The sequence below is a fragment of the Podarcis gaigeae genome (genome assembly GCF_964106915.1).
Source record: "Podarcis gaigeae genome assembly, chromosome: 18".
NCBI classification, from domain to species: Eukaryota; Metazoa; Chordata; class Lepidosauria; order Squamata; family Lacertidae; genus Podarcis; species Podarcis gaigeae.
In genome coordinates this window covers 10,048,969-10,073,958 of record NC_139696.1, presented here as the reverse complement: position 1 = coordinate 10,073,958, position 24,990 = coordinate 10,048,969, and the positions used below count along the sequence as shown (strand labels likewise).

Here is a 24,990-nt window from a genome sequence, read left to right as displayed (position 1 = left end):
GAACACTCATCCGCCACCACCACCCTCCAACTTGCCCGCTTGCTTCTTCCCACAGAGTCTCCTTCTGTACCTTCCTGGCGCACGAATACCCGGATCTGGTCCACAAGGTGATAATGATCAATGGCGGGGGCCCCACGGCCTTGGAGCCCAGTCTCTGCTCCATCTTCAACATGCCCACATGCATCTTGCGCTGCCTCTCCCCTTGCCTGGCCTGGAGTTTCCTGAAGTGAGTAGCCATCTTTCTTTTTGGGGGTCTCTGGGGGTCCCCAAGACATAATGCCAGTCCCCACAGATCTGCCACTCTGCGTTCTTACTGAGTATAGTAGGAGATTAGATGCCACAAGACAGGAAAGAAATTGTTCTTTTATGCAACTGCAGCAGCCGGGTTACTCCTTGCAAAGAACTGGAAAGGGAATTCAAGGTAAAGGGACCCCTGACCATTAGGTCCAGTCGTGGCCGACTCTGGGGTTGGGGCGCTCATCTCGCTTTACTGGCCAAGGGAGCCGGCATACAGCTTCCAGGTCATGTGGCCAGCATGACTAAGCCGCTTCTGGCAAACCAGAGCAGCGCACGCAAATGCCATTTACCTTCCCGCCAGAGCGGTACCTATTTATCTACTTGCACTTTGGATGTGCTTTGGAACTGCTAGGTTGGCAGGAGCAGGGACCGAGCAATGGGAGCTCATCCCGTCGCAGGGATTCGAACCGCCGACCTTCTGATGATCGGCAAGTCCTAGGCTCTGTGGTTTAACCCACAGCGCCACCTGCAGCCCGGAAAGGAAATTACATACCCACAAAAGAGGATTGGCTATATAAATTAACAGAATTTGTAGAACTGGCAAAATGAACTGTGGCAATAAGATATCAAACATGTCAGAAATTAAGGTCACAATGGTTGTGGTTCGAAGAGTATATGATAAATACTGCTCTAAAGATAACATGATGGTATGTTTAGACTAAGGTCGTAAAGCTGTCTTGATAATATAATAGTATACTATAAGAAATAATGTAGTGGTACATGATTCGCAATGTAAATAAGAACTTGAATGAAAAAATGACAAGCACTGGTGGAGGGAATTCACAAAGGTGTATTATCATCCACCTATTTTATTTACTTCTTAACTTTTTTCTTTTGTTTTTCTTCTTATCCTTTCCCCCCTTTTTGTTGTTATTTTTTGTTGTTATTATGATATTATGGTTGTAAGTGTATGTGTAGTAATAATGTTTGTATGGATGTCTAATCAAGTTAGTTAATTTTTTATTATTATAAAAGTTTTTATTAGCAATTTCAACATAACAACATCAAAACGTATCATATTCATTATTTCCCCCCTTCCCCTCAAACTCTCCCTCAAACCCCCCCAATTAATTAATTAATTTAATTAATTAATTAAAAAAAATACTCTGCATTCACTCTGCATTCCACGGCTCCTGAGCATACTCTGTCCTCACTGGGCTGTTGATGTGTCTGCATGTGTAGCTTTTATTTTTAAAATAATTTCCTTTTGCGTCATGTCTTTTTATAGTCTTAAGCCCTGGGTTTGCTTATTTCCTTCTCCCTCCTGGAGTATATTCCTTTTGTGCCATGTCTTGGTATATCGATCTCATTCCTTTTCTTTCTTTCACCGATTTCTCAGCTGCCCCGGGAGCCATTTTTTAAAAAGCCAAAGAGCGTGGCGATAAATCCTCCAAGTATTAAACGAATAAATAAACGAATAAATATCCGTGCTGAATTAACCCTGCCCGCTTGGCTCCCCTTGCAGGGCTGGCTTTGCCCGCCAAGGTGCCAAAGAGAAGCAGCTGCTGAAGGAAGGGAACGCCTTCAATGTCTCATCCTTCGTCCTGAGAGCCATGATGAGCGGCCAGTACTGGCCGGAGGGGGATGAGGTCTACCATGCGGAGATGACCGTGCCCGTCCTCCTCGTTCACGGCATGCACGACAAATTTGTCCCTGTGGAGGAGGACCAGCGGATGGCTGAGGTAACACTTTTGCAAACATGCCCTGAATCCCCGTGAAATCCCACTCTGATCCCCTGCCTTTCTCCTTGCCCAGGAGTGTTTCTTACTGTAAAGGTAAAGGGACCCCTGACCATTAGGTCCAGTCGCGGACGACTCTGGGGTTCCGGCGCTCATCTCGCTCTATTGGCCAAGGGAGCTGGCATACAGCTTCCGGGTCATGTGGCCAGCAGGACTAAGCCACTTCTGGCAAAACCAGAGCAGCACACGGAAACGCCGTTTACCTTCCCGCCAGAGCAGTACCTGTTTATCTGCTTGCAGTTTGACGTTCTTTCAAACTGCTAGGTGGGCAGGAGCAGGGACAGAGCAATGGGAGCTCACCTCGTTGCAGGGGTTTGAACCGCCGGCCTTCTGACTGGCAAGCCCAAGAAGGCTCTGTGGTCAGATAAAGGTTTGCTGGACGGTTAAGTCCAGTCAAAGGGGACTCTGGGGTTGCGGCGCTCATCTCACTTTATTGGCCGAGGGAGCCGGCGTACAGCTTCCGGGTCATGTGGCCAGCAGGACTAAGCCACTTCTGGCAAAACCAGAGCAGCGCACGGAAACGCCGTTTACCTTCCCACCGGAGCGGTACCTATTTATCTACTTGCACTTTGACGTGCTTTTGAACTGCTAGGTTGGCAGGAGGTTTCTTTACTGTAGAATTCTGCAGAACAGCAACTTCACCTCTGGCCAGAGAAACGGGATAATGTTTTCTGGTGTGCCTCAGTGCACTTGAGTGCTGTTCAATTCTATGGTTATATGCCTAGAAACAGGGAACTCCTGGAGGGTCATAAAAAGCTGAAATTTGCACCAGCTGCAGCCTAAGGCAAGCTGGGACACACTGCAATTTAGCAAACCACTGGGTGTAGTTCCTCCCCTCTTTTAAAAGCTTGGGGTGGGACTTGGGGAAAGAGTGGAGGGTCCTTTGGTGGGGACAGGTTAGGGGCGGGTGAGGTGTAAAAGGGCAGGTGAGGTTGGGAGCAAACGGGTAGACAAGATTGGTGAGCAGAGTAGTGTTGTAATTATCTACCACTGAGTGAGTGCCCTTCCCTTCTTCCTTCTTTTAATGATAATAGTAAATAATGATGATACCTTAAGGATCACCTCTCTCTGTATGAACCGACTCAGACCCTGCACTTATTATCTGAGGCCCTTTTTTATGCCCCCCCCCCCGAGAGGTTTGGAGGGTGGCAACAAGAGAGCGGGACCTTCTCGGTGGTGGGTCCCCTATTGTGGGATGCTCCCCCTGGAGAGGTTTGCCTGGGGCCATCGCTGCATGTCTTTAGATGCCAGGCAAAAAACTTTCCTCTTTACCCAGGCCTATGGCTATTCTATGTGGCCTGTGAAAGTGTGGGGGAGAGGACTGTTATTATGACTATTTTATTATTAGCCTGTCTGTCACTATTTTTTTTATTATATTTTTATCATTAAAGTTCTGTAATGTGTTTTTAATGTTGTACACCGCCCTGGGTTACAGCCGCTTCAGGTTGTGTTTTTTCAGGTTGCGGACTGCCAAAACAGGAATGGGTTACTTCTGGGTTTTGGCAGTCACGCATGTGCCGAAGTGCTAAATCGCACTTTGCGCGTGCGCAGAAGCGCCGAATCGCAACCTGCGCGTGCGCAGACACGGGCTGCGAACGCTGCGGGTTGCGAACGCGCATCCTGCACCGATCATGTTCGCAATCCAAGCGTCCACTGTATATAAATTGAAAGTTTTTATCGGTGGCTGCAAGAACCAGTGATCCCTATATTCTGAACAAAATGCTTGTTTAACCTGGAGGTAGGCGGTATGAATTGTGTATTGCTTTGTAACGATTTGTTGGGTCTCTGGACCGTAATAAAGGTTGATGATGAAATTGAAATAAGTAAAGTACAGTGGTGCCTCGCAAGACGAAAAAAAAAACGTTCCGCGAGTAGCTTCGTCTTGCGGTTTTTTCGTCTTGCGAAGCAACCCTATTAGCGGCTTAGCGGATTAGCGCTATTAGCGGCTATTAGCGGCTTAGCGGCTAAGCGGCTATTAGCGGCTTAGAAAAAGGGAGAAAAAAGCGGAAAAAATCGCAAGACGTTTCCGTTTTGTGAAGCAAGCCCATATGGAAATTCGTCTTGCGAAGCGCCTCAAAAACGGAAAACCCTTTCGTCTAGCGGGTTTTTCGTCTTGCGAGGCATTCGTCTTGCGGGGCACCACTGTAATTATTATAGTAATTATTACTGTTACAACAACAACAACAGTTAAGAGGGTCGTGAGATGAGCCCTCTAGGCTTCCACGGAGCAGGGAACTGCCTTTCAAAACTTCTCCTGCCCCTTTCCTCCCCCCCCCCCCAGATCCTGCTCATCGCTTTCCTGAAGGTGATTGACGAAGGCAGCCACATGGTCATGATGGAGTGTCCGGAAACGGTGAACACCCTTTTGCACGAGTTCCTGTTATGGGAGCCGGAGGCTGTCCCAGCCGCGGATGGAACAGAAGCAGAGAAGAAATAAGAAATAAAAAAACCAAAACCCTTAACAGCTACTTCGTGAAACTAGCGGCCTGCTCACGTTGCTGATTCCAGAGGGATGTTTTTTTCTGGTTTGGAGCCTGCGGCAGTAGAAGGTGTGGCTGTGGCCGGTGGACACCTCCTCCCGGCGCTGCGGGACGGGCGGAAAAGGCTCTTTCCTCCTCCTCCACCGCAGAGAAGCAGACTGGACCTTCGTGGGCTGGGCACATGCAGGGTCGTGGCCGAGTGAGGAGGACCCTCAAAACAGGTGGGAGGGAAGGGGTCGGCCGCTCCCTGAGCTTTCGCCCTCGCCTTCCCCCTTGTAGTGTCCTCGTTCGTTTTTCCACGCTCAGCCTCTGGCAGGCTGCAGAAAAGAGGTTGTGGCGCTTCCACAGGACCTGTCCCAAGATGGCAACCTCGACTCCGTTTGGGAGCCAGCCAAGCTAACTCGGGCGCGATTGAACCCACCCGGATTTGTGTACGCAACTTATTAAATCGGCGACCCTTCTCTCCCTGAATTCCCTCTGCCCCTCGAAGGCCCACCGGGTGTGGTAAACAAATTCTCCACATTGGCTGAGCCAGGAAGGAGAAGGCAGTGGGGAGATTCGAACCCTTGCCCATTGCTTGAGACGAGTGCCAGTGCCAGGTTCTGCATTGGGGCAGGTGTTCCCAAGCCCCTTGCCAAGAGGTTCAGGGGGCAGGGCTCCCCAGTATTTACTCACCCATCAAACACCTCCTCCCCTTCTCTTCACATCGCCTCCAAACCTCCGCATTCTCTGGGCAGAAGGTCCTGGAGCCCTTCTGGAGTTTGGGGGTACCTCGTTCGCTTCTGGTCTTTGGCAGTTTGTAAATGTACTGTGAAAAATTGCACCACCCTAAGGTATTTCAGGGTAAAGGCACCTCTCTGCTCTCCACAATCTTTGGCACTTTGGTTGGGAAAGCAAAGTCCCCGTAACTGAGTAATTCTTTATTTTGCCAGTGCCCGATTCCTCCGTATCAAACCTTAGAAAAGCTCCCCTCCCTTCGCATTCACCAGGAGAAATGGAAAAGAATTGCAAAAAAGAGTTCTGGCTGGGAATGGGGCTTTTGTTTCATTTTGTTCATCTTAGGAACAGCTGCTTTGGTCTAATGATAAAGACTTGGATCAGAAGGAAGCGGCAGGGCACAGAAAAAGGCGACTTCTCACAATCTGCTCCTTGATGTTGCCGCTCCAAAATCTGGCGAGGCTTTAGGGGGAAAGGGCACAAACCCAGATGGATCTGGGGTGGGAGACCGTTTTGGTTTCGTGGGCTGGAACCTGATCAGGACGGGCCTCGCAGGCTGAATTTGACCTCCCAGTCGCATGACATCGCTATGATGGCACAATAGACAGGTGAGCCCCGCATCTCACCTTGAAACTGACAGATACCTTTTTCTTCCTCTCCCCCACTCTCTTAAATGAGTGGCTTCAAACAGCTTTAAGCGCCGCTCGTCAGCTGGAATTAAGCCCCACTGCCTTTTCTGCCGTAAGGCTTTCTTCCCAGCCACGGTGCACAGCCAGTGCAGGATTAGACCCAGATGAGCAGGGGGAAGGCATGGTTTGGGGAAGATGGAAACATAGGCCTGCAGGCCAGAGATTCCTGACCTCTAAGCGTTCGCCTTACTCAACAACACACCCAGGACAGAGAAATTTGCAGCCATTTAAAAAAATTAGTATTCCAGCATTTTGCTGGGTTTGAATCGTATACTCGCAATGACTTTGCCACCTCTCCCAATCCTAACTTTGTATGTGCTCTTCTTGATGGTTGGTTTGTTTTTTCACCAACCCAGAACCTGCCAAGCCGCAACATTCACACAAGCCACAGTACAGCGGGGAGGGTGGCCAGAGACAGATCAGTTCAGAATGGCAGTCGTGCCCTGCCTGATAACTCTCTTTTGTCCCAAATTAGATTTTTAAAAGTTATTATTTGATCCTGCCGCGAGCAGGCCTCCCTGACTCAGGACTCCTATAAGCAGCTCAAAAAAACCCCATTATTTGGTTGGAACAATTCACACACACACATACACCCTGACCATTTCAAATGCTATCTCCATCCACTCTACACCATTACCTGCCTATCCTAATGCAGCTCACGGTCATTTTCTGCAACGTGTAAGAGGGTATGGGATTGCAGTTTGGGATTATGGAATTCCAAGGCAGCCTGTGTGTGAATACCCACCACAACGACCAAACCCTTGTTGCGCATCCACGGACGGGCAGCCAGACTTTGCTTGTTTATGAGCACACAGAAGCAAACCAGTGTTGAGCCTCCTTAGTAGCATCGTAACCATAATAAACAGCTTAATACCTTTTTTATTATTTTTTAAAAATCTGTATTCTTAGGAGACTGTTTTAACCAGCTTGGAAATTGATCCATGGTTTTGTTTTGTTTTTATTTACTTCGAGCTGTGAGTTCCACAGATCTAGGCTCCTTCCAGCCAGGAGACGAAACGGGATTGTGCGATAAGTGTCACCCTAGACCCTCAAATAAAAGTATTATATTCTCAACAGATAAAGGAGTCGTTTCTTGGATCTGCAGAAAAGAGTCGAGATGGTAGAGGCTTGGAAGGATAAGTCTCCGTCACAGCTGTGGAACCTTCCTATCATTGAGGGCCACATTTCCTTCTGAGAAACTTTCTGGGGGCCAACGGCAGGTAGAACAAATAGGAAATTTGCTTTTGTGCAGTAGGGCTGGTTCCTGCCCTCTTGGGTCTCCTTTCAGGCAGTTAAGAGACTGGTTTTGAGTTCAGGTTTCTCCCATCGCCTGTCCCATCCTCATAACGACCCTCCAATGGAGGTTCGCTTGAGCCTTTCTGACATCTTCAGCCTTTACCACAAAGCAGACTAGAAATTTGCCCCTTCCAAGTGAAAGGATGAGGAAACCATAGTTGACAAGGGGACTCCTGAAGGTCAACTAGTCCACCCCACCACTGGAGGGAGGAAATCTAGGGCAGCCCCTGCTGTGCAGCTTGGAGAAATCAAGGAAGAGCTCACCCACACCTCAAGGTTATTCCTGAACTTTTTAAAAAAAAATTACCGTATTTTTCGCTCACAAAGACGCACCAACCCATACGGCGCACCTAGTTTTGAGAGGAGGAAAACAAGAAAAAATAAATCCCAGGAGCCAGAACAGCAAGAGGGATCTGGCTTCTGGGATTCCGTGTGGCTGTTCTGGCTTCCGGGATAACCACGCCAAGCCTCTTCAGGGCAGCGGGATGAAGGCTACACCTGCCCGAAGAGGCATGGCTAAGTTAGAAGCCAGGACAGGTGTGTTGCTGAAGGAGAGGCACTGTGCAGAGAGAGAGAAGCCGCAGCGGCTGTCCAGCAAAGCTGGAGAAGGAACAGAGGAGACCCTTCTGTTTCTCCTCTAGCTTCTGGGACAGGCATGTCGCCGCGAAGCCGGAGGAGGAACAGAAGGGACTCCTTGGTGAACAGAAGGGACTCCTTGATGGACTCAAGGGCATCCTGATCAAATTTGCAGATGACACCAAACTGGGAGGGGTGGCTAACACCCCAGAGGACAGGATCACACTTCAAAACGACCTTGACAGATTAGAGAACTGGGCCAAAACAAACGAGTTGAATTTTAACAGGGAGAAATGTAAAGTATTGCACTTGGGCAAAAAAATTGAGAGGCACAAATACAAGATGGGTGACACGTGGCTTGAGAGCAGTACATGTGAAAAGGATCTAGGAGTCTTGGTTGACCACAAACTTGACATGAGCCAACAGTGTGACGCGGCAGCTAAAAAAGCCAATGCAATTCTGGGCTGCATCAATAGGAGTATAGCATCTAGATCAAGGGAAGTAATAGTGCCACTGTCTTCTGCTCTGGTCAGACCTCACCTGGAGTACTGTGTCCAGTTCTGGGCACCACAGTTCAAGAAGGACACTGACAAACTGGAACGGGTCCAGAGGAGGGCAACCAAAATGGTCAAAGGCCTGGAAACGATGCCTTATGAGGAACGGCTAAGGGAGCTGGGCATGTTTAGCCTGGAGAAGAGGAGGTTAAGGGGTGATATGATAGCCATGTTCAAATATATAAAAGGATGTCACATAGAGGAGGGAGAAAGGTTGTTTTCTGCTGCTCCAGAGAAGCGGACACGGAGCAATGGATCCAAACTACAAGAAAGAAGATTCCACCTAAACATTAGGAAGAACTTCCTGACAGTAAGAGCTGTTTGACAGTGGAATTTGCTGCCAAGGAGTGTGGTGGAGTCTCCTTCTTTGGAGGTCTTTAAGCAGAGGCTTGACAACCATATGTCAGGAGTGCTCTGATGGTGTTTCCTGCTTGGCAGGGGGTTGGACTCGATGGCCCTTGGGGTCTCTTCCAACTCTATGATTCTATGATTCCTTCTGTTCCTCCTCCGGCTTCGCAGGACAGATGCACAGAGAGGGAGAGCTGCGCAGCACCCCTTCAGCGAAGCGGGAGGAGGAACAGAAGGGGCTCCATTCCTCCTCCCGCTTCGCTGAAGGGGCGCTGCGCAGCTCTACCTCTCTGCACAGAGCCATTTGCTCCATAAGACGCACTCACACTTCCCCTTACTTTTTAGGAGGAAAAAAGTGTGTCTTATGGAGCGAAAAATATGGTAATCATTTTTAAAAATTGTTGTGAAGCCAGCTCCTTTTGGGACCAGGCGTTCCTGATGCTGTTTTGAGGTCTGCGTGCTCAGAGGTGATGGTTGGAGATGCTTCAGCAAAAGATGGACAGCTATAAACTGCAGGTCCTGCGTTAAAGCAGGGGTTTGTGTGTGCCAGGGTGGGATGGATGTCCTCAGAGTGGCCCGTTTCAGCTCTTAGGTCCTCCTCCTCCCTTCTGAAAAGAGCTGCGAGAGCAGAGGCCGGAAGCCACATCGCCCACCAGGGGCAGGAGTGGGGTGGGGGTGAGGGAAGAAGACAGGCGGCCACGCGTTTCTGCCCGATCCTAGAAAAACATTTAATTTTTCACCAACTCTACATGATCCAAAGGAAGAGGAGGACCGAATTAGAAAGCCACATATAAAAAAAGTACAAAAGCATAAATTACAACATTAAAAACAGTAAAAGTACACGTCCGGCGGCTACATATATATGTGTTTCTGAGAAGGGTGCAGGAGACTCTGTTTAAAGAGAGATATGAACATTCAGTTCTGTCAATGTGCATCAAGAGCGAATTCAAGCTTGTCCAACACTGATCCTTCTCTCCTGTTGAGACATTGGGGAATCCAGTGGCAGGGAGTTCCGCATTCCCCATGAACTCCCAACTCCAAGCCGAGCCAACAAGGCAAGTCCTAGCCCAGGCATCCTCAACCTCGGCCCTCCAGATGTTTTGAGACTACAATTCCCATCATCCCTGACCACTGGTCCTGCTAGCTAGGGATCATGGGAGTTGTAGGCCAAAAACACCTGGAGGGCTGAGGTGGAGGAAGCCTGTGACCTAGCCCAAGCCCTTGGGCATGATGTGACGACTGCCTTGACCAGGCCACGGGTATCGTGTCGGGTCCAGGTGGTTGGGTGCTGGCCGCGCCGAGAGCGCCTCGTGAGCTGTCACTGGCCTGTGCGGATGTCCGCGGGGCGCAGCTGCCGCTCCCCCTCTGCCAGGAAGATCTGCATGGCTCTGTGAAGGAGGTGGGTGCCCAGGCAGCGCCTCCGCCTCATAGGCCAGCCCGCCACGATGCCGTAGTAATTCCCTTTCTTCTGATTGGTCAGCATCTTCAGCCCTGGAAGAAGACACAGGGAGAGCGTGAGCTGCTTGATCTCCCTAGATCTCCCAGTGGCTTTTGATACCACTGACCACGGTATCCCCGCCCCCTCCCCGGAGCGGATGTCTGAATTAGGCAGGGTTTCCAGGAAGTGCTGCTTGGAGCTATGAGATATCCTCTCTCTCTCTCTCATTTATTTATTTAGTAATTAAACCGCCCTATACCCACTAGTGGGACGCAGGTGGCGCTGTGGGTTAAAGCCTCAGCGCCTAGGACTTGCCGATCGAAAGGTCGGCGGTTCGAATCCCTGCGGCGGGGTGCGCTCCCGCTGCTCGGTCCCAGCGCCTGCCAACCTAGCAGTTCGAAAGCACCTCCGGGTGCAAGTAGATAAATAGGGACCGCTTACCAGCGGGAAGGTAAACGGCGTTTCCGTGTGCGGCTCTGGCTCGCCAGAGCAGCGATGTCACGCTGGCCACGTGACCCGGAAGTGTCTCCGGACAGCGCTGGCCCCTGGCCTCTTGAGTGAGATGGGCGCACAACCCCAGAGTCTGTCAAGACTGGCCCGTACGGGCAGGGGTACCTTTACTTTTACCTTTATACCCACAGGTCTCAGGGCGGTTCACAAGATGCAAAATCACAACATAAAATACAAAATTCATAATCAAAATAAAAACAACAACAACAACAACAATAATAATAATGTATTATTATTATTATTATTTATACCCCGCCTTCCCTGGGCAGAGCCGGGCTCAGGGCGGCTAACACCAGTAAAATTACAATAAAAACATAATGGGGGGGGGACAATTTAAAATGCAGGTTAAAATGCAATTTAAAACACAGCCTCGTTTTAAAAGTAGCCCATAGATCAAGACCATAAGGGGAGGGAAACATATGGGACAGACTGAGTCCAAACCAAAGGCCAGGCGGAACAGCTCTGACCTGCAGGCCCTGCGGAAAGATGTCAAGTCCCGCAGGGCCCTGGTCTCTTGGGACAGAGCGTTCCACCAAGTCGGGGCCAGTACTGAAAAGTCCCTGGCCCTAGTTGCGACCAATCTAACCACCTTGCGACTTGTGACCTCCAAAGTGTTGTTATAACTACAACACAATAACCCTTCCCTGACACATTTTAAAAGGGCACACCCCCAATGTGGGGATCAAACCCATGACCCTAAAATTAAGAGGCTCACGCTCTACCGACTGAGCTATCCTGGGATGGGGCCTGCCCTTCAGCCTTAGCCCCCTCTGGCATGTGCCTTACCGATGGCATCCACCATGCAGGCTTCTCTCGTGTAGGCTTCCACCGGAATGACATTCTGGAAGCAATGCATGGAGATGACCCCCTGCCCGCTGGCCCAGATTTCCAGGATATGCTGGACTTTGGAGCAGGCCTGGAGGAAAGGAAGGGAGCAGGTTAGCAGCAGAAAAGAAGTCTTTGCTTTCAGGTCTGTTTCAAGACAGGATGCCTCCCTCTGCCAAAAGGGGCCAGACTTATCCAGATGCTTCTGAAAAAACAGCTGCCAAGGCAGGAAGATGGCAGCCTCAGCCCGTGCACACGGTTTCATAGGTGCCAACGGGTCTTGGACCCCTTTGCTCCTCCCAAATGGGGGTGGGGGGTAAAATGGACTGGGCCTGAGCTGCCCCAGCCTCCTCTTCCATATGAGAGTGCAGGTAAGGCACCCAACTGCCCATCCACCTGCCTAGACCTGGCTTCCCTTGAGCCATAGAGGGGACTTGGGTGCCACTGCCTGGCAGGGAGAGGGTGCCTGGGCTGGGTCTGCTGTTGCCCCCCCAGCTCCTGGCCTCAGCTTGGGCACCATTGCCTCCTGCGCCCGGGCCTCGGAAGCGGTTGTCAGACCGGAGGGGGGGTGGCAAGGCTCACCTTGGAACTAGTTAACATGGAACAGGTTGTTTATTTACCAGCAGGATGCACAATTCAACAAAACTTTTTGTGAGAGACATCACAAGTAGCAAATTGGGCAAGACTGTATTGATAGAAGTGTGCCTGCATACGAAAGCTCACACCAATAACAAACTTAGTTGGTCTCTAAGGTGCTACCATGGGACACGGGTGGCGCTGTGGGTTAAATCACAGAGCCTAGGACTTGCCGATCAGGTCGGCGGTTCGAATCCCCGCAGCGACGGGGTGAGCTCCCGTTGCTCGGTCCCTGCTCCTGCCAACCTAGCAGTTCGAAAGCACGTCAAAGTGCAAGTAGATAAATAGGTACCACTCCAGCGGGAAGGTAATCGGCATTTCTGTGCGCTGCTCTGGTTCGCCAGAAGCGGCTTAGTCATGCTGGCCACATGACCCGGAAGCTGTACGCCGGCTCCCTTGGCCAATAAAGCGAAATGAACGCCGCAACCCCAGAGTCGGCAACGACTGGACCTAATGGTCAGGGGTCCCTTTACCTTTAAGGTGCTACTGGAAGGATTTTATTTTAATTCTTTTCCGACTATGGCAGACCAACATGGCTACCTACCCGTAACTAGAACTGTATTGATAGTTAGCGAAAACTATAAACACATACTTCTGGGCATAGTGATATTGTTATATTACTAGTCCTTATAAACGTACAGTGGTGCCTCGCAAGACGAAATTAATCCGTTCCGTGAGGCTCTTCGCATAGCGGTCTTTTCGTCTTGCGAAGCAAGCCCATTGACAGCTTAGCGGATTAGCGCTATTAGCGGTTTAGCGGCTTTTAGCGGATCAGCTGATAAGCGGCTTATCAGCGGATCAGCTGATAAGCGGCTTAGGGCTTAGGGAAAGTGGAAAAAAGGGAACAACCCCCGCAGGAACTCGCAAGACATTTTCGTCTTGCGAAGCAAGCCCATAGGGAAATTCGTTTTGTGAAGCGCCTCCAAAACGGAAAACCCTTTCGTCTAGCGGGTTTTCCGTCTTGCGAGGCGTTCGTCTTGCGGGGCACCACTGTATTTTGCTACAAAAAAGAAAAGACCGCAAATATCCAACTCTCCACTCAACAGCCAACTCATACAATATGCTCAGGGCAGACTGTATAACAGCAAGCAGGGAGCTCCTTACTGTGACTCCACTGGCCTTATTTATCAGCTTGAAGAAGTCTTTTAGGCTCAGTAGGTCTTATTCCCAGGTAAGCACACAAGCCAAGCGCTCGCTTGGCTCCAGCCTCCCCCCTCCCAGCATTTGCCTCAAAACAGGGGAGGGCCGGAGGGGAGAGTGGGGAACCACCCCAAGCTTTGCTCTCCCTGCACCTGTCTGCCTTGGTTCCTCTGGCTCTGCTGGTAGTGCGTCAAGGCTTCGTAGAGGTGGCAGTATGGCCTGGAGCGCTTCCCCTTGCCCACGTAGAAGATGGCGCTGATGAATGTCCGGAAACACTCGGCTCGGCTGATGTACTGGCTGCGGAAGGGCAGGTTCTGGGTCACTCTGTCGGGCACAGGCAGAAGGGCAGAGTTAACTGGTGGAACTCTCTGCCACAGGAGGCAGCGATGGACCAACAACCGGCTGTCTACCAGCTCCACCTGGGACGCAGGCGGAAACCCTACCTGCCCGTAGACTGTCTTGCCAGAGTGGTGCATGTTCTAGTTATCTCCCGCTTGGACTATTGCAATGCGCTCTACGTGGGGCTACCTTTGAAGATGACCTGGAAACTGCAATTATTCCAGAATGCAGCAGCTAGACTGGTGACTAGGAGTGACCACATAACACCAGTCCTGAGAGATCTGCATCGGCTCCCAGTTCATTTCCGAGCACAATTCAAAGTGTTGGTGCTGACCTTGAAAGCCCTAAATGGCCTTGGTCCTGTATTCCTGAAGGAGCGTCTCCACCCCCATCGTTCAGCCCGGACACAGAGGTCCAGCTCCGAGGGCTTTCTGGCAGATCCCTCACTCCAAGAAGGGAGGTTACAGGGAACCAGGCAGAGGGCACAATATGGTCTCTGTGAGACACATGCGCTCACAAAATGCAACCCCCCTAGATCGGGGATCAGGAACCCTTTCCCTCAGCCCGAAGGCTGCATTCCCTTCCACAGGCGACATGCAGGGACAGAGGCCAAAGCAGGTGGAGAAATGGATGAAAATGCTACTTCCATCCAGTTAACCTAGTGGCATGATCAGAGGTCCAAGGGTGCATCCCAGCCAGGCCACCTGGGGGGTGTGGGGGTGTGCAATGCAGGAGTGGCAAGGATGTTCTGTGTGGCCTGGGGAGAATTTGGCCCTTGGACGCCTGGGCTTGAGCCTTCCCACCTCTGGGTCACAGAATCATGGAACTGCAGATTTGGAAGGGATCATGAGGGTCACCTAAGTCCAGCGTTTCCCAAACTTGGGTCCTCAGCTGTTTTCTGACCATGAGACTAGGGCCCTTCAGGATTTAATCTCCTTCCGTCGGGCCTGTAAGACAGAGCTATTCTGCCTGGCCTTTAATTTGAATTCAGCCTGATCTTTTATTTCCCTTCTCTTCCCTCGCCTTTTATGAAGATCACCCGCTCTGAGACCCCACAGCTAATTCTCCCCTGACCTCCTCACGGGCCCAAGTAGGACCAATTCAGCTAGCTAGCCCTGGGGATTATCTAATTGATTTTTTATTTTTATTGTTATTCATGTTTTTATACCGTATTTTATGCTGCTTTTATAATTAAGTGATTTAAAGTGTTTTTAATTTGTTGTTAGCTGCCCTGAGCTCGGTTTTTGAACCGGGAAGGGCGGGGTATAAATAAAAAATTATTATTATTATTATTATTATTACAATTCCCATCATCGCTGACCACTGGTCCTGCTAGCTAGGGATGATGGGAGTTGTAGTCCGAAAACAGCTGGGGACCCAAGTTTGGGAAACTCAGATCTAGTCCAACCCCTGCAATGCTCGAACCCACAACCCTGAGGTTAAGAGACTTGTGCTCTACCAGCTGACAAGCTCTTCTCCGTTTGAACTGGTGATCAGATGGGGCTCTGAGGCCGTGGAGCAGAGGCAAGGAGAGACAGGCCCCAAGCCCTTTCCTCGCTTGGCCAGAGAGGCCTGACAACCTAAGGGTTCTGTTCCGTGGAGAAGACTGCACGCTGTCAAACTATACCCTCAGTCTTTGCCCAAAACTCAGCTGAGTCTGAAAAGGTAGGAATTGCCTCCTTTCCCCCCAGCGGCAGCCGGGACGGCAGAGCCAGGGAAAAGCTTCCACACCTGGGATCCAGGAGCAGGTAGTTGAAGCTGGACTTGAGAAGACCCTCCCTCCACTTGCGGCTTTTGTCCGGCTGGTCGAACTGGCTGGACAAAGCCATCTCGTCCTCCTGGCCATCTGGGATTTGGTAAGTGTCCAGGGAAGAAGACAATTCTGGGCTGTAGCCTGAAGGCGAGTGAAGAACAGACAACGCCACCGCCACCAAAACAGAGAAGTTTGTTAACACATGGTGGAGAGACACACACGACACGTAACAAGGAAAGAACGATGGAATATTATCTCCGTATACGATCACAGCGGACTTTTGTTATATTGTGCACGAGCAGAATGGCGCTGAGCGATATACTGATATATTGTCCTAAACTGGTTTGAAGTCTACATCGTGATATCGGTTTCATAATTTTGGACCTGGCAATACATTGCAAATTGTGTGTGTGTGTGTTGTGTAAAAATCACAATGTGGGAAAAAACAGTGAAGCCAGCCGGTGCCTCTACACAGCTTCGTTCTTATGTCAGACGTCGTGATATTATCAACATTTCGCAATGTTTAGCTGGTGATATATTGCGATGTTGAAAACCAGATATCGCCCAGCCCTAGATCAGAACAGGTGTAAGTGTGTGTGGTGGTGGGGATTCGTGTATTCATATTATTATTTTTAACAGGAGCTCTCAGCCCCTTAGCCTGCAAATTAGAATCAGCAAAGGAGATACGTAAACCACTCCCCACCCTCAACTTTAAAGGCATGTCAGTTAAAGGCAAAGAAGCGCATGGGATGCCCTTTCTGGAGATGACCCTGGAGCATAGCTGTCAACTTTTCCCTTTTCTTGCGAGGAATCCTATTCGGAATAAGGGAATTTCCCTTTTAAAAAGGGAAAGGTTGAGAGCTATGCCCCTACCCCCAGGCAAAGCAGCGACTCACCTGCAGAGCCTTTCCGGGCCTTGGTCTTCGGGTCGCTCATGAGCTTCTCAAGCAGCTGCAGGTAAATCTTCCTGGTGAGTCCCGTTACAGGACCTGGGTTGACACCGAAGTCTCGAAGCTGCCGGACTAGCGCTTCGTCTGAGAGGTGGCTCAGCTCAGAGGCGGCTGGCGGAGAGCTGCCGCCCACATCTGCCGGCCCGGCCGCTTGACCGGTGTATGCCCGCCAGTCGTAGATGACGGTGTCTTCGGAGCTGGTGGTGTTGGCCACGGAATCGTCCGTGCAAGGGACATGGCGCTCCACGAGGGCGTGCCCTTCATCCTCGTAAAGGTATTCCACGGGCTCGGTGGCGCTCAGGTTCACTGGACGACCACCGGGCGACAGCTGGACATCTTGGGCAATGGGACTCATCTGTCTGGACGGGCAGGTGGACACTCTCGGTGCAGGCAGCCGGCTGAAGCTCACTCGCGAACGATTGGCCTGCCTCTTGGTCCTACCACGCCTGGCACTTAGCCGCTCAGGTTCACCCCGAGGCAGCACAGCATCCAGGCTTTCTCGGGCACCATTCCCTGGTGGCAGCTTCTCCTCCTTCAAGGGAAGCTCTTCCTCTGAATCTGTCGCACGGTCGCTGCCACATTTGGTGTCAGAACGGTCATACCCTCTGCAAACATCTCTCTCAGAACTTCCTGGTGTATCCGGGCTGATGAGAGGGCAGCCCGAAGGGAGGGACCCTGAGCAGCTGCCTGGCTCACAGCTGCCGAGACCAGCCCTGATTAATACGGTGTCATCGAGTCCACCGTTCTCGCCTCCAGCCGCACCAGGCAGGCCGCTGTTCCTTGGGCCGGCGGATCGATCCTGCCTCTCGCCAGAGGCCGGAACCTGCCCTCCAGGGTTTCTCGTCCGCCTAGGACGCTGTGGCACCTCCAGGGTCTCGTCAAAGAGGGAGGAGGAAGAGCTGGCATTGTGCGCGGCCGACGCCATCATGCGGCTTTTGGTTCGGGGCGTAACGTGCCGGGGGCTTTGGTGAGGTTGGAGCAGTGGTGAATGGCAGATCCTGGTTGCCAGCATCATTGACCTCAGCTTGGCCTCCAAGCCGGCAGGCTCCTCTTCTCTAGTGCTTGGAGGGGTTTGGTGAGGGACGGCCATTGTTTCAGCCGCATCCCAGACCATCCCGGGAGGGACAGGACTCTCATTCCCCGGGGAAGACGTCTCTTCAGATGCCTTCTGTATGAGCACCGTTTCTGGAGTCCACAAGTGCCCCTCCACACCCTTGGTGCTCGTGGAGTGAAATCCTCTCCTTTCCTCTGTACTCAACCTTTCCTGAGCTTCAGGCGACCCACTCCCTTTTAGTTTGTCTTGCTGTTCCCAGGTACCGACTCTCCCAACGATGGGAGAGGAAATTTCCGAAAGGTGCTCGTTCTCTGCTCCAGAAATCCCTGGCTTCTGCGTTTCCCTCAATGGCGGAGACTTTGTGCCTTGGTTCCCCCACTTCTGCAAAGGGCATTTTGCAAGAACCTGGGTCGTTTGGGAGAAACCTGGCTGCCCGCCGTTCTTGGGCCATTCGTCCTTCCCAAAGCTGCACAGGTCCAAAGGTTGCCTCCCAGCGCATGTGTTGGAATAAGCCCCCTTACAACCAGTTCTGTCACACAAATGTCTCGGGCGGTCAGACCTAGCAGGAGAATTCCTCTCGCTAAACGCCTCAACCAGCTCTCCGGAGCGGCTTACTGGTCCTCTGGAAGACGGGCCTAAGGACAATTCTGACATCGCAGTGTTGTGGGAGCTGCACGTGGAACAGGTGAAGCTGGCCTCCCTTCCCTCCTGGTTCTGAGCCTCGCTGCAGCGGAGTGCTTCCGTACTGCTTGCGTAACATTCGCTGTCGCATGAGGTATACTGGCCACTGCTTGAGCTTTCACTAAATGATTCGGCTCGTTCGGTGCCTCCGACCAGATTCCCACAGCCGCTCGGCAGGAACTCCGCATTGACCACGACCGTCTTTTCCAGGTCCGAGACGGCTGCAGCGTTCTCCCGGGTGAACAGGTAGGCGTGATCGGGTGAGGTGACGTCCAGCCCTTCGTGGCCCATGGCTCTCACCACAAGGTCTGGGTCTAGGAAGCTGCCATAGTGGGAGAGGTTGAAGGTGGCGTTGGGATCCTGCATGCCGGCAACGGGATCTGCTTCACATTCGGACACAACTGCATGGGTGGGAGAGGGCCCGGGGATCTCCTGGGATCTGTTAGCATTTTGTATTTCGAGGCTCGCTCTCAGGTCGCGGTCGATTAAAGTGGAGGGGGAAAATGCACCGTCTGGAGGCAAAGGGGACCCCTTAGCTGTAGCGCTCTGGACGCAACGAGTTTGGATTGTGCCAAGATGTGCTTTGTGGGGCTCGGGTCCTCTGATGTGAAAACCCCGTGTTGCCAAGGGACTCGGGGCTGGCTGCCCAAGCATGCCGCCCAAGCCGGATGAGGCTGCCGGCTGAGCCCAGAGGTCTCCCTGATCGGACAAAGTGCTGGAAGCCAAGGAACACTCCGTTAGGAACGAAGAAGCGACCCTGTCCTCAAAGGAACAAGTTTTATCTTGGCTCTTCGGAGGACGAGAAAGGAAGGTGGGTGGCTTCGCATGCTGAAGGGTCTCATCCGGAGGATGCCGCAAGCTTCCGCCCGAGAGGATGGGGCAAGCATCGTAAAGCCTCAAGGACTGCCCAGGGTTCAAGGTGTCTTCAGTCACAGTGGTGAGGAAGCTTTCTTCTCTTCGGTAGCCTGTATAAAAAAGAGAGGGGCAAACGAGGCTAGGATTATTTAATTTGAGCGTCTGAAATTAGGGAAACAGGAGTTGCTGGCATTCTGCCACACAGCTCAATCATTTCTGAAAATCGCAGAAAAGAACTGTAAAAGGTAAAGGACCCCTGACAGTTAAGTCCACTCAAAGGCGACTATGGGGTTGCAGCGCTCATCTCACTTTCAGGCCAGCGTTTGTCCACAGACAGCTTTCCGGGTCATGTGGCCAGCAGGACTAAACCGCTTCTGACGCAACGGGACACCGTGATGGAAGCCAGATCGCACAGAAAGGCCGTTTACCTTCCTGTTGCAGCGGTACCTATTTATCGACTTGCGCTGGTGTGCTTTCGAACTGCTAGGTTGGCAGGAGCTGGGACAGAGCAACGGGAGCTCACCCCGTCGTGGGGATTTGAACCGCCGACCTTCTAATCAGCAAGCCCAAGAGGCTCAGTGGTTTAGACCACAGTGCCACCCGCGTCCCTCCATTTTTATAAATATTAGATTGGAAGAGGCCCCCAAAGATCATCTGTCCCAACTACATGCAATGCAGGCATTACAGCTAAAGAATCCCTGACCGATGGGCATCGAATCTCTGTTTTAAAACCTAAAGGTAAAGGTAAAGGTACCCCTGCCCGTACGGGCCAGTCTTGACAGACTCTGGGGTTGTGCACCCATCTCACTTAAGAGGCCAGGGGCCAGCGCTGTCCGGAGACACTTCCGGGTCACGTGGCCAGCGTGACATCGCTGCTCTGGCGAGCCAGAGCCGCACACGGAAACGCCGTTTACCTTCCCGCTGGTAAGCGGTCCCTATTTATCTACTTGCACCCGGAGGTGCTTTCGAACTGCTATTTTAAAACCTATTTTAAAACCTGCTTTTTAAAACCTACAGCAAAGGAAAGTCCCTAAGGGAGTCTGTTCCATTGTCAGACAACTCTTACAGTCAGACCTTCCTAATGTTAGTCGGAATCTCTTTTCTTATTTGATACAAGTGTCAAAAACTACAAAATGCAAAATATTCGCTCTGTAGATCAAAGATAAAGTAAGTGTATAAATAGGCAGAATATTTACAGGCTGGGGGGTGGGTTTAAACTATTCAGATTGGTAATAATCGGAAGGGCCGGTGGGGTGGGGTCACCTTCTTGAAACCGGCGTCGCTGCAGATTGTCTGAAGGGTAGTGAGCGAGGCTGGGGTTATGAGGCCACAGCAGCAGGAGTGCCAACGATAAGACACTGGATGCCTGGGATATTTATTGGCCAATACAAACAAGTTAATAACAACAGAGTTGTTGGTCAACTTCCTCTCCTCTGCTCAAAGATCTCGTAAGAGGATGCTCTCGTTTTTATCTTAAAGGGTACAGGTAAAGGGACCCCTGACCATTAGGTCCAGTCGTGGCCGACTCTGGGGTTGCGGCGCTCATCTCGCTTTATCGGCCGAGGGAGCCGGCGTACATCTTCCGGGTCATGTGGGCAGCATGACTAGCTTCTGGCAAATCAGAGCAGCGCATGGAAACGCTGTTTACCTTCCCGCCAGAGTGGTACCTATTTATCTACTTGCACTTTGGTGTGCTTTCGAACTGCTAGATTGGCAGGAGCAGGGACCGAACAACGGGAGCTCATCCCGTCACGGGGATTCGAACTGCTAAGCTTCCGATTGCAAAGCCCTAGGCTCTGTGGTTTAACCCACAGCGCCACCCACGCTTTCATCTTAAAAACTACTAAATCAGGCTTCCTCAAACTCGGCCCTCCAGATGTTTTCGGCCTACAACTCCCATGATCCCTGGCTAGCAGGACCAGTGGTCAGGGGTGATGGGAATTGTAGTCTCAAAACATCTGGAGGGCCGAGTTTAAGGAAACCTGTACGAAATATTTTAAACAGGTTCATGTTTTCTCATGCTCACACTTCCGAATTTTTTTGCTAAGCTCTGTTTCGGTATAGCAAGCAAATGAGAACGTAAAGTTTGAAATCGGGGGATAGGATGCGAAGATTGTTAGGATATTTCCGTTCCACCTTAAAAGGGAGCAGGCTTTTGTGAGTCACAGCCTGCGCATTTCCTGTTCACAGGATGTTTATGTTTGCTATTGCTTTCGTTTCTCTCTAGGTGCCTGAACACGCTAGCAGGCGGTCATGTTTTTCTTTGTTCTGACCAACGCTGAATAAACTTGTAAATATGCTCTCCTGCTGTGCAACTTTCGCTGTGTGAATTCTGCTGATAGAGTGTGCATCAGCCCAGGAATGTGGCAATCTATTTCTGGAGCTCGTGTCGCTAATTGCTGATACTGTATCTACCGGAGGTCGATGGACATCTGGAGTCGGCGTGGAGGCAGTGATGGCCTTTGTCTCCCTGGCAGTATCCCAACAAAGATAACATTGCATGGGGGGGGGGGGGAGCTTGACTGCTTACCCCTACTTACTCATGCAGAGGTGCTGCTCCTTTCCAGCCTCGTCCAGGAACCCTTGCAAGATACGGAGGCACATCTCATTCCCTTCCTCCAAAGCCAGATCGATTGCAGTGTTCCCGTCCTGGGAGAAAGAAGAGGCTAGAGGACCAAGTCGAATGGAATCCGTTCCGGAAGTTTGTTCAACTTCCAAAATGTTCGGAAACCCAAAGTGCGGCTTCTGATTGGCTGCAGGAAGCTCCTGCAGCCAATTGAAAGCTGCAGAAGCCCCGTCAAATGTTCGGCTTCCCAAAATAGTTCACAGACCGGAACGGTCACTTCCAGATATGTGGCCAAAACGTTCGAAAACTAAGCTGTTTGAAAACCAAGGTACGACTGTACTTTGAAAATGTATTATTCCAAAAACGAAACCTTCATCTGGTTGTAAATATGAAGATTATACCAGCAAGAGTGAGTCTTTCTGTAAAAAAATATAGGATTTAAATCAAGTCTTACCGGCTAGCGATTTAAATTGTGATTAAAATCAATTTGATGTAAATCAAATCCACCCTGCTTCCGAGTCTGCAAAGGAATGTGCCAGGTTTGCATGAGGCGGGCTTTCGTGTCAGAGGTCGGTCCCAACAGAGGAGTGGTTTAAGGGCAGCAGGAAGGAAGGTGTCCCTGCCCCCCTGTCTCCCCCCCCCACAATGGCAAGAACTCTCTGGCCTACCTGGTCTTCCAGGTGGGGGTCTCCTCCTTCCATCAGCAAGAGCTTTAGGCACGTGTAGCACCCCCAGGCGGCTGCCACATGCAAGGGGGTGAGACCGTCCACAGACCTGAATCACAAGCAAAACCTGGGCTTGCACCTTGCGCAACGTTAGGGGCCCAAGGCCTGTAGGGCGTCAAGAACCCCGATTTATTGCAACAGGCAGCCAAGCCCCCAGCTTTGTACTGGAAGCAGCTCTCCTTCCCAGCCCCCCCCCCCGAGACTCCAGAGATTCATGCAAGGTGTGCATGCTCTGTCACTGAACTACGCTCTTTCCCTTTAAAGTAAAGCAGGTCTCTGGATCTGCATGGTTCTTGACGTTAAAATTTTGTTATCTTGAGGTCAGACCTAAACGGTCTCAGTCCAGTATACCTGAAGGAGCGTCTCCACCCCCATCGTTCTGCCCGGACACTGAGGTCCAGCACTGAGGGCCTTCTAGCGGTTCCCTCACTGCGAGAAGCCAAGTTACAGGGAACCAGGCAGAGGGCCTTCTCGGTGGTGGCGCCCACCCTGTGGAACGCCCTCCCACCAGATGTCAGAGAGAACAACAACTACCAGACCTTTAGAAGACATCTGAAGGCAGCCCTGTTTAGGGGTGCTTTTAATGTTTAATAGGTTATTGTATTTTAATATTGTGTTGGAAGCCGCCCAGAGTGGCTGGGGAAACCCAGCCAGATGAGCGGGATATAAATAATAAATTGTTATTGTTATTGTTATTGTTATTGTTATTATTATAGACCACTGGTTGTGCAGGTCAAATCTGTGTCCAGGGCAGCTGTCTACCAGCTCCATCTGGTACGCAGGCTAAGACCCTCCCTGCCTGCGCATTGTCTTGCCAGAGTGGTGCATGCTCTGGTTATCTCCTGCTTGGACTACTGCCATACGCTCTACGTGGGGCTACCTTTGAAGGTGACCCGGAAACTGCAACTAATCCAGAATGCGGCAGCTAGACTGGTGACTGGGAGTGGCCGCCGGGACCACATAACACCAGTCCTAAAGGATCTTCAATAACTCCCAGCACGTTTCTGAGCACCATTCAAAGCGTCAGTGTTGACTTTTAACGCCCTAAATGGCCTTGGCCCAGTATACCTGAAGGAGCGTCTCCACCCCCATCACTCAGCCCAGACATGGAGGTCGAGCTCCGAGGGTCTTCTGGTGGTTTCCACCCTGTGAGAAGTGAGGTTATAGGGAACCAGGTGATGGCGCCTGCCCTCTGGAATGCCCTCCCATCAGATGTCAAAGAAATAAGTAACTACATATTCTTTAGAAGACATCTGAAGGCAGCCATGCATAGGGATTTTTTTTTGGTAATGTTTAAAGTTTTATTTTATTATATACAGTCATACCTCGGGTTACAGATGCTTCCCGTCGTGCATTTTCGGGATACGGATGCGCCGAAACTTAGAAGTACCGGAACGGGTTACCTCCAAGTTTCTGTGCTCAAGCATGCGCAGAAGCGCTAAATCGTGCTTTGCGCAGAAGCGCTGAATCGCAACCCGCGTGTGCGCAGATGTGGCGCTGCGGGTTGCGAACGTGCCTCCCGCACAGATCACATTCGCAACCTGAGCGTTCACTGTAGGTTGGAAGCCGCCCAGAATTCCTGGGGCAACCCAGTCAGATGGGTGGGGTATAAATAGTAAATTTATTTATTATTATTATTAAATAGGATGTCCCTATTTTCACTGGAGAAATGCTACAGGGTATGCAAATAATCTGATGCCAAATACGTTTGCTCACACTAGATGCCCACTGGTGGGTTCAGAGCTCATTTCCCCATGGATGTAACAGAAGGACCCTGCAGAATATGGTCAAAATGGTCCAAGGCCTGGAAACGATGCCTTATGAGGAACGGCTAAGGGAGCTGGGCATGTTGAGCCTGGAGAAGAGGAGGTTAAGGGGTGATATGATAGCCATGTTCCAATATATAAAAGGATGTCACATAGAGGAGGGAGAAAGGTTGTTTTCTGCTGCTCCAGAGAAGCGGACACGGAGCAATGGCTCCAAACTACAAGAAAGAAGATTCCACCTAAACATTAGGAAGAACTTCCTGACAGTAAGAGCTGTTCGACAGTGGAATTTGCTGCCAAGGAGTGTGGTGGAGTCTCCTTCTTTGGAGGTCTTTAAGCAGAGGCTTGACAACCATATGTCAGGAGTGCTCTGATGGTGTTTCCTGCTTGGCAGGGGGTTGGACTCGATGGCCCTCGTGGTCTCTTCCAACTCTATGATTCTATGATTCTATGAATACCTGATATTGGGGTCTCCGCCATACCGGAGGATGAGGGCAAGGCACCGGATCCCACTCTCCTGCTCCATGCCGGCGGCAAGGTGGATGCCGGCAATCCCCTCAGGCAGAACCAAGTTGGGGTCCGCTCCCTGCTGGAGAAGGGCTTCGACCACCCTGGGAAGCAAGAAAACAGAAACTAAGAGATAAAATTCCAGGAATTAAGATCTGCAAGCCAAGAAGCTCCCAAAACCAGTTGGAGAGATTTACGTTTTGTAAAAATCAGTGCTTTTTTCTAGGGTGTTCTTCAAGGTTCTGGCACCGTTTTTCCCTAGAAGAAAAGCACTGGTGGTATTATTATTATTAATAATAATTTCAGGGGTAGTTTTTGTTTACATAATAAAGCTTTTGCAAAGCAAGAAAGGAACAAACGAAGAAAAGAGGGAGAAGCCGCTAGAGAAATTCACGTGTACACGTGAACAGGTGCATTCACACATGCGCTTACTCGCACTCTCCGCCCGACAGAGCCTCGCGCAGCCGGACCGAGAGCGGCAGGGCGCCTGGTTCCATTCCGACACTAGAGGGCGGCCGAGAGGCCGAGGAGGCGCATCTGCGCATGCTC

The 24,990-nt window shown here is 51.0% G+C and overlaps 2 protein-coding genes and 1 long non-coding RNA gene across 4 annotated transcripts in view; 1 reads left to right on the top strand and 2 right to left on the bottom strand.

The window, feature by feature from the left end:
- ABHD8 (abhydrolase domain containing 8) overlaps nucleotides 1–6,996 on the top strand; it is a 32,159-nt gene extending 25,163 nt beyond the window's left edge. For both annotated transcript variants that reach the window (XM_083720603.1, XM_083720604.1), the window contains exons 3-5: nucleotides 56–226; nucleotides 1,763–1,979; nucleotides 4,318–6,996. In XM_083720603.1, the coding sequence (XP_083576729.1) occupies nucleotides 56–226; nucleotides 1,763–1,979; nucleotides 4,318–4,473 (544 nt within the window). In that variant the 3' untranslated portion in view covers nucleotides 4,474–6,996. The remainder of the gene's footprint in view (nucleotides 1–55; nucleotides 227–1,762; nucleotides 1,980–4,317) is intronic.
- The window catches only part of LOC310835911, a 155,597-nt gene that overhangs the window by 33,405 nt on the left and 97,202 nt on the right, over nucleotides 1–24,990 (bottom strand). The window lies entirely within an intron of this gene.
- Nucleotides 9,399–24,986, bottom strand: ANKLE1 (ankyrin repeat and LEM domain containing 1; the record flags this gene model as incomplete). The annotated part of the gene is made up of 9 exons (XM_083720199.1): nucleotides 9,399–10,187; nucleotides 11,431–11,560; nucleotides 13,398–13,569; nucleotides 15,316–15,478; nucleotides 16,234–18,987; nucleotides 21,418–21,526; nucleotides 22,112–22,217; nucleotides 24,393–24,545; nucleotides 24,874–24,986. The coding sequence occupies 9 exons, from the start codon at nucleotides 24,984–24,986 to the stop codon at nucleotides 10,015–10,017; spliced, it is 3,873 nt and encodes a 1,290-aa protein (XP_083576325.1). The 3' UTR covers nucleotides 9,399–10,014.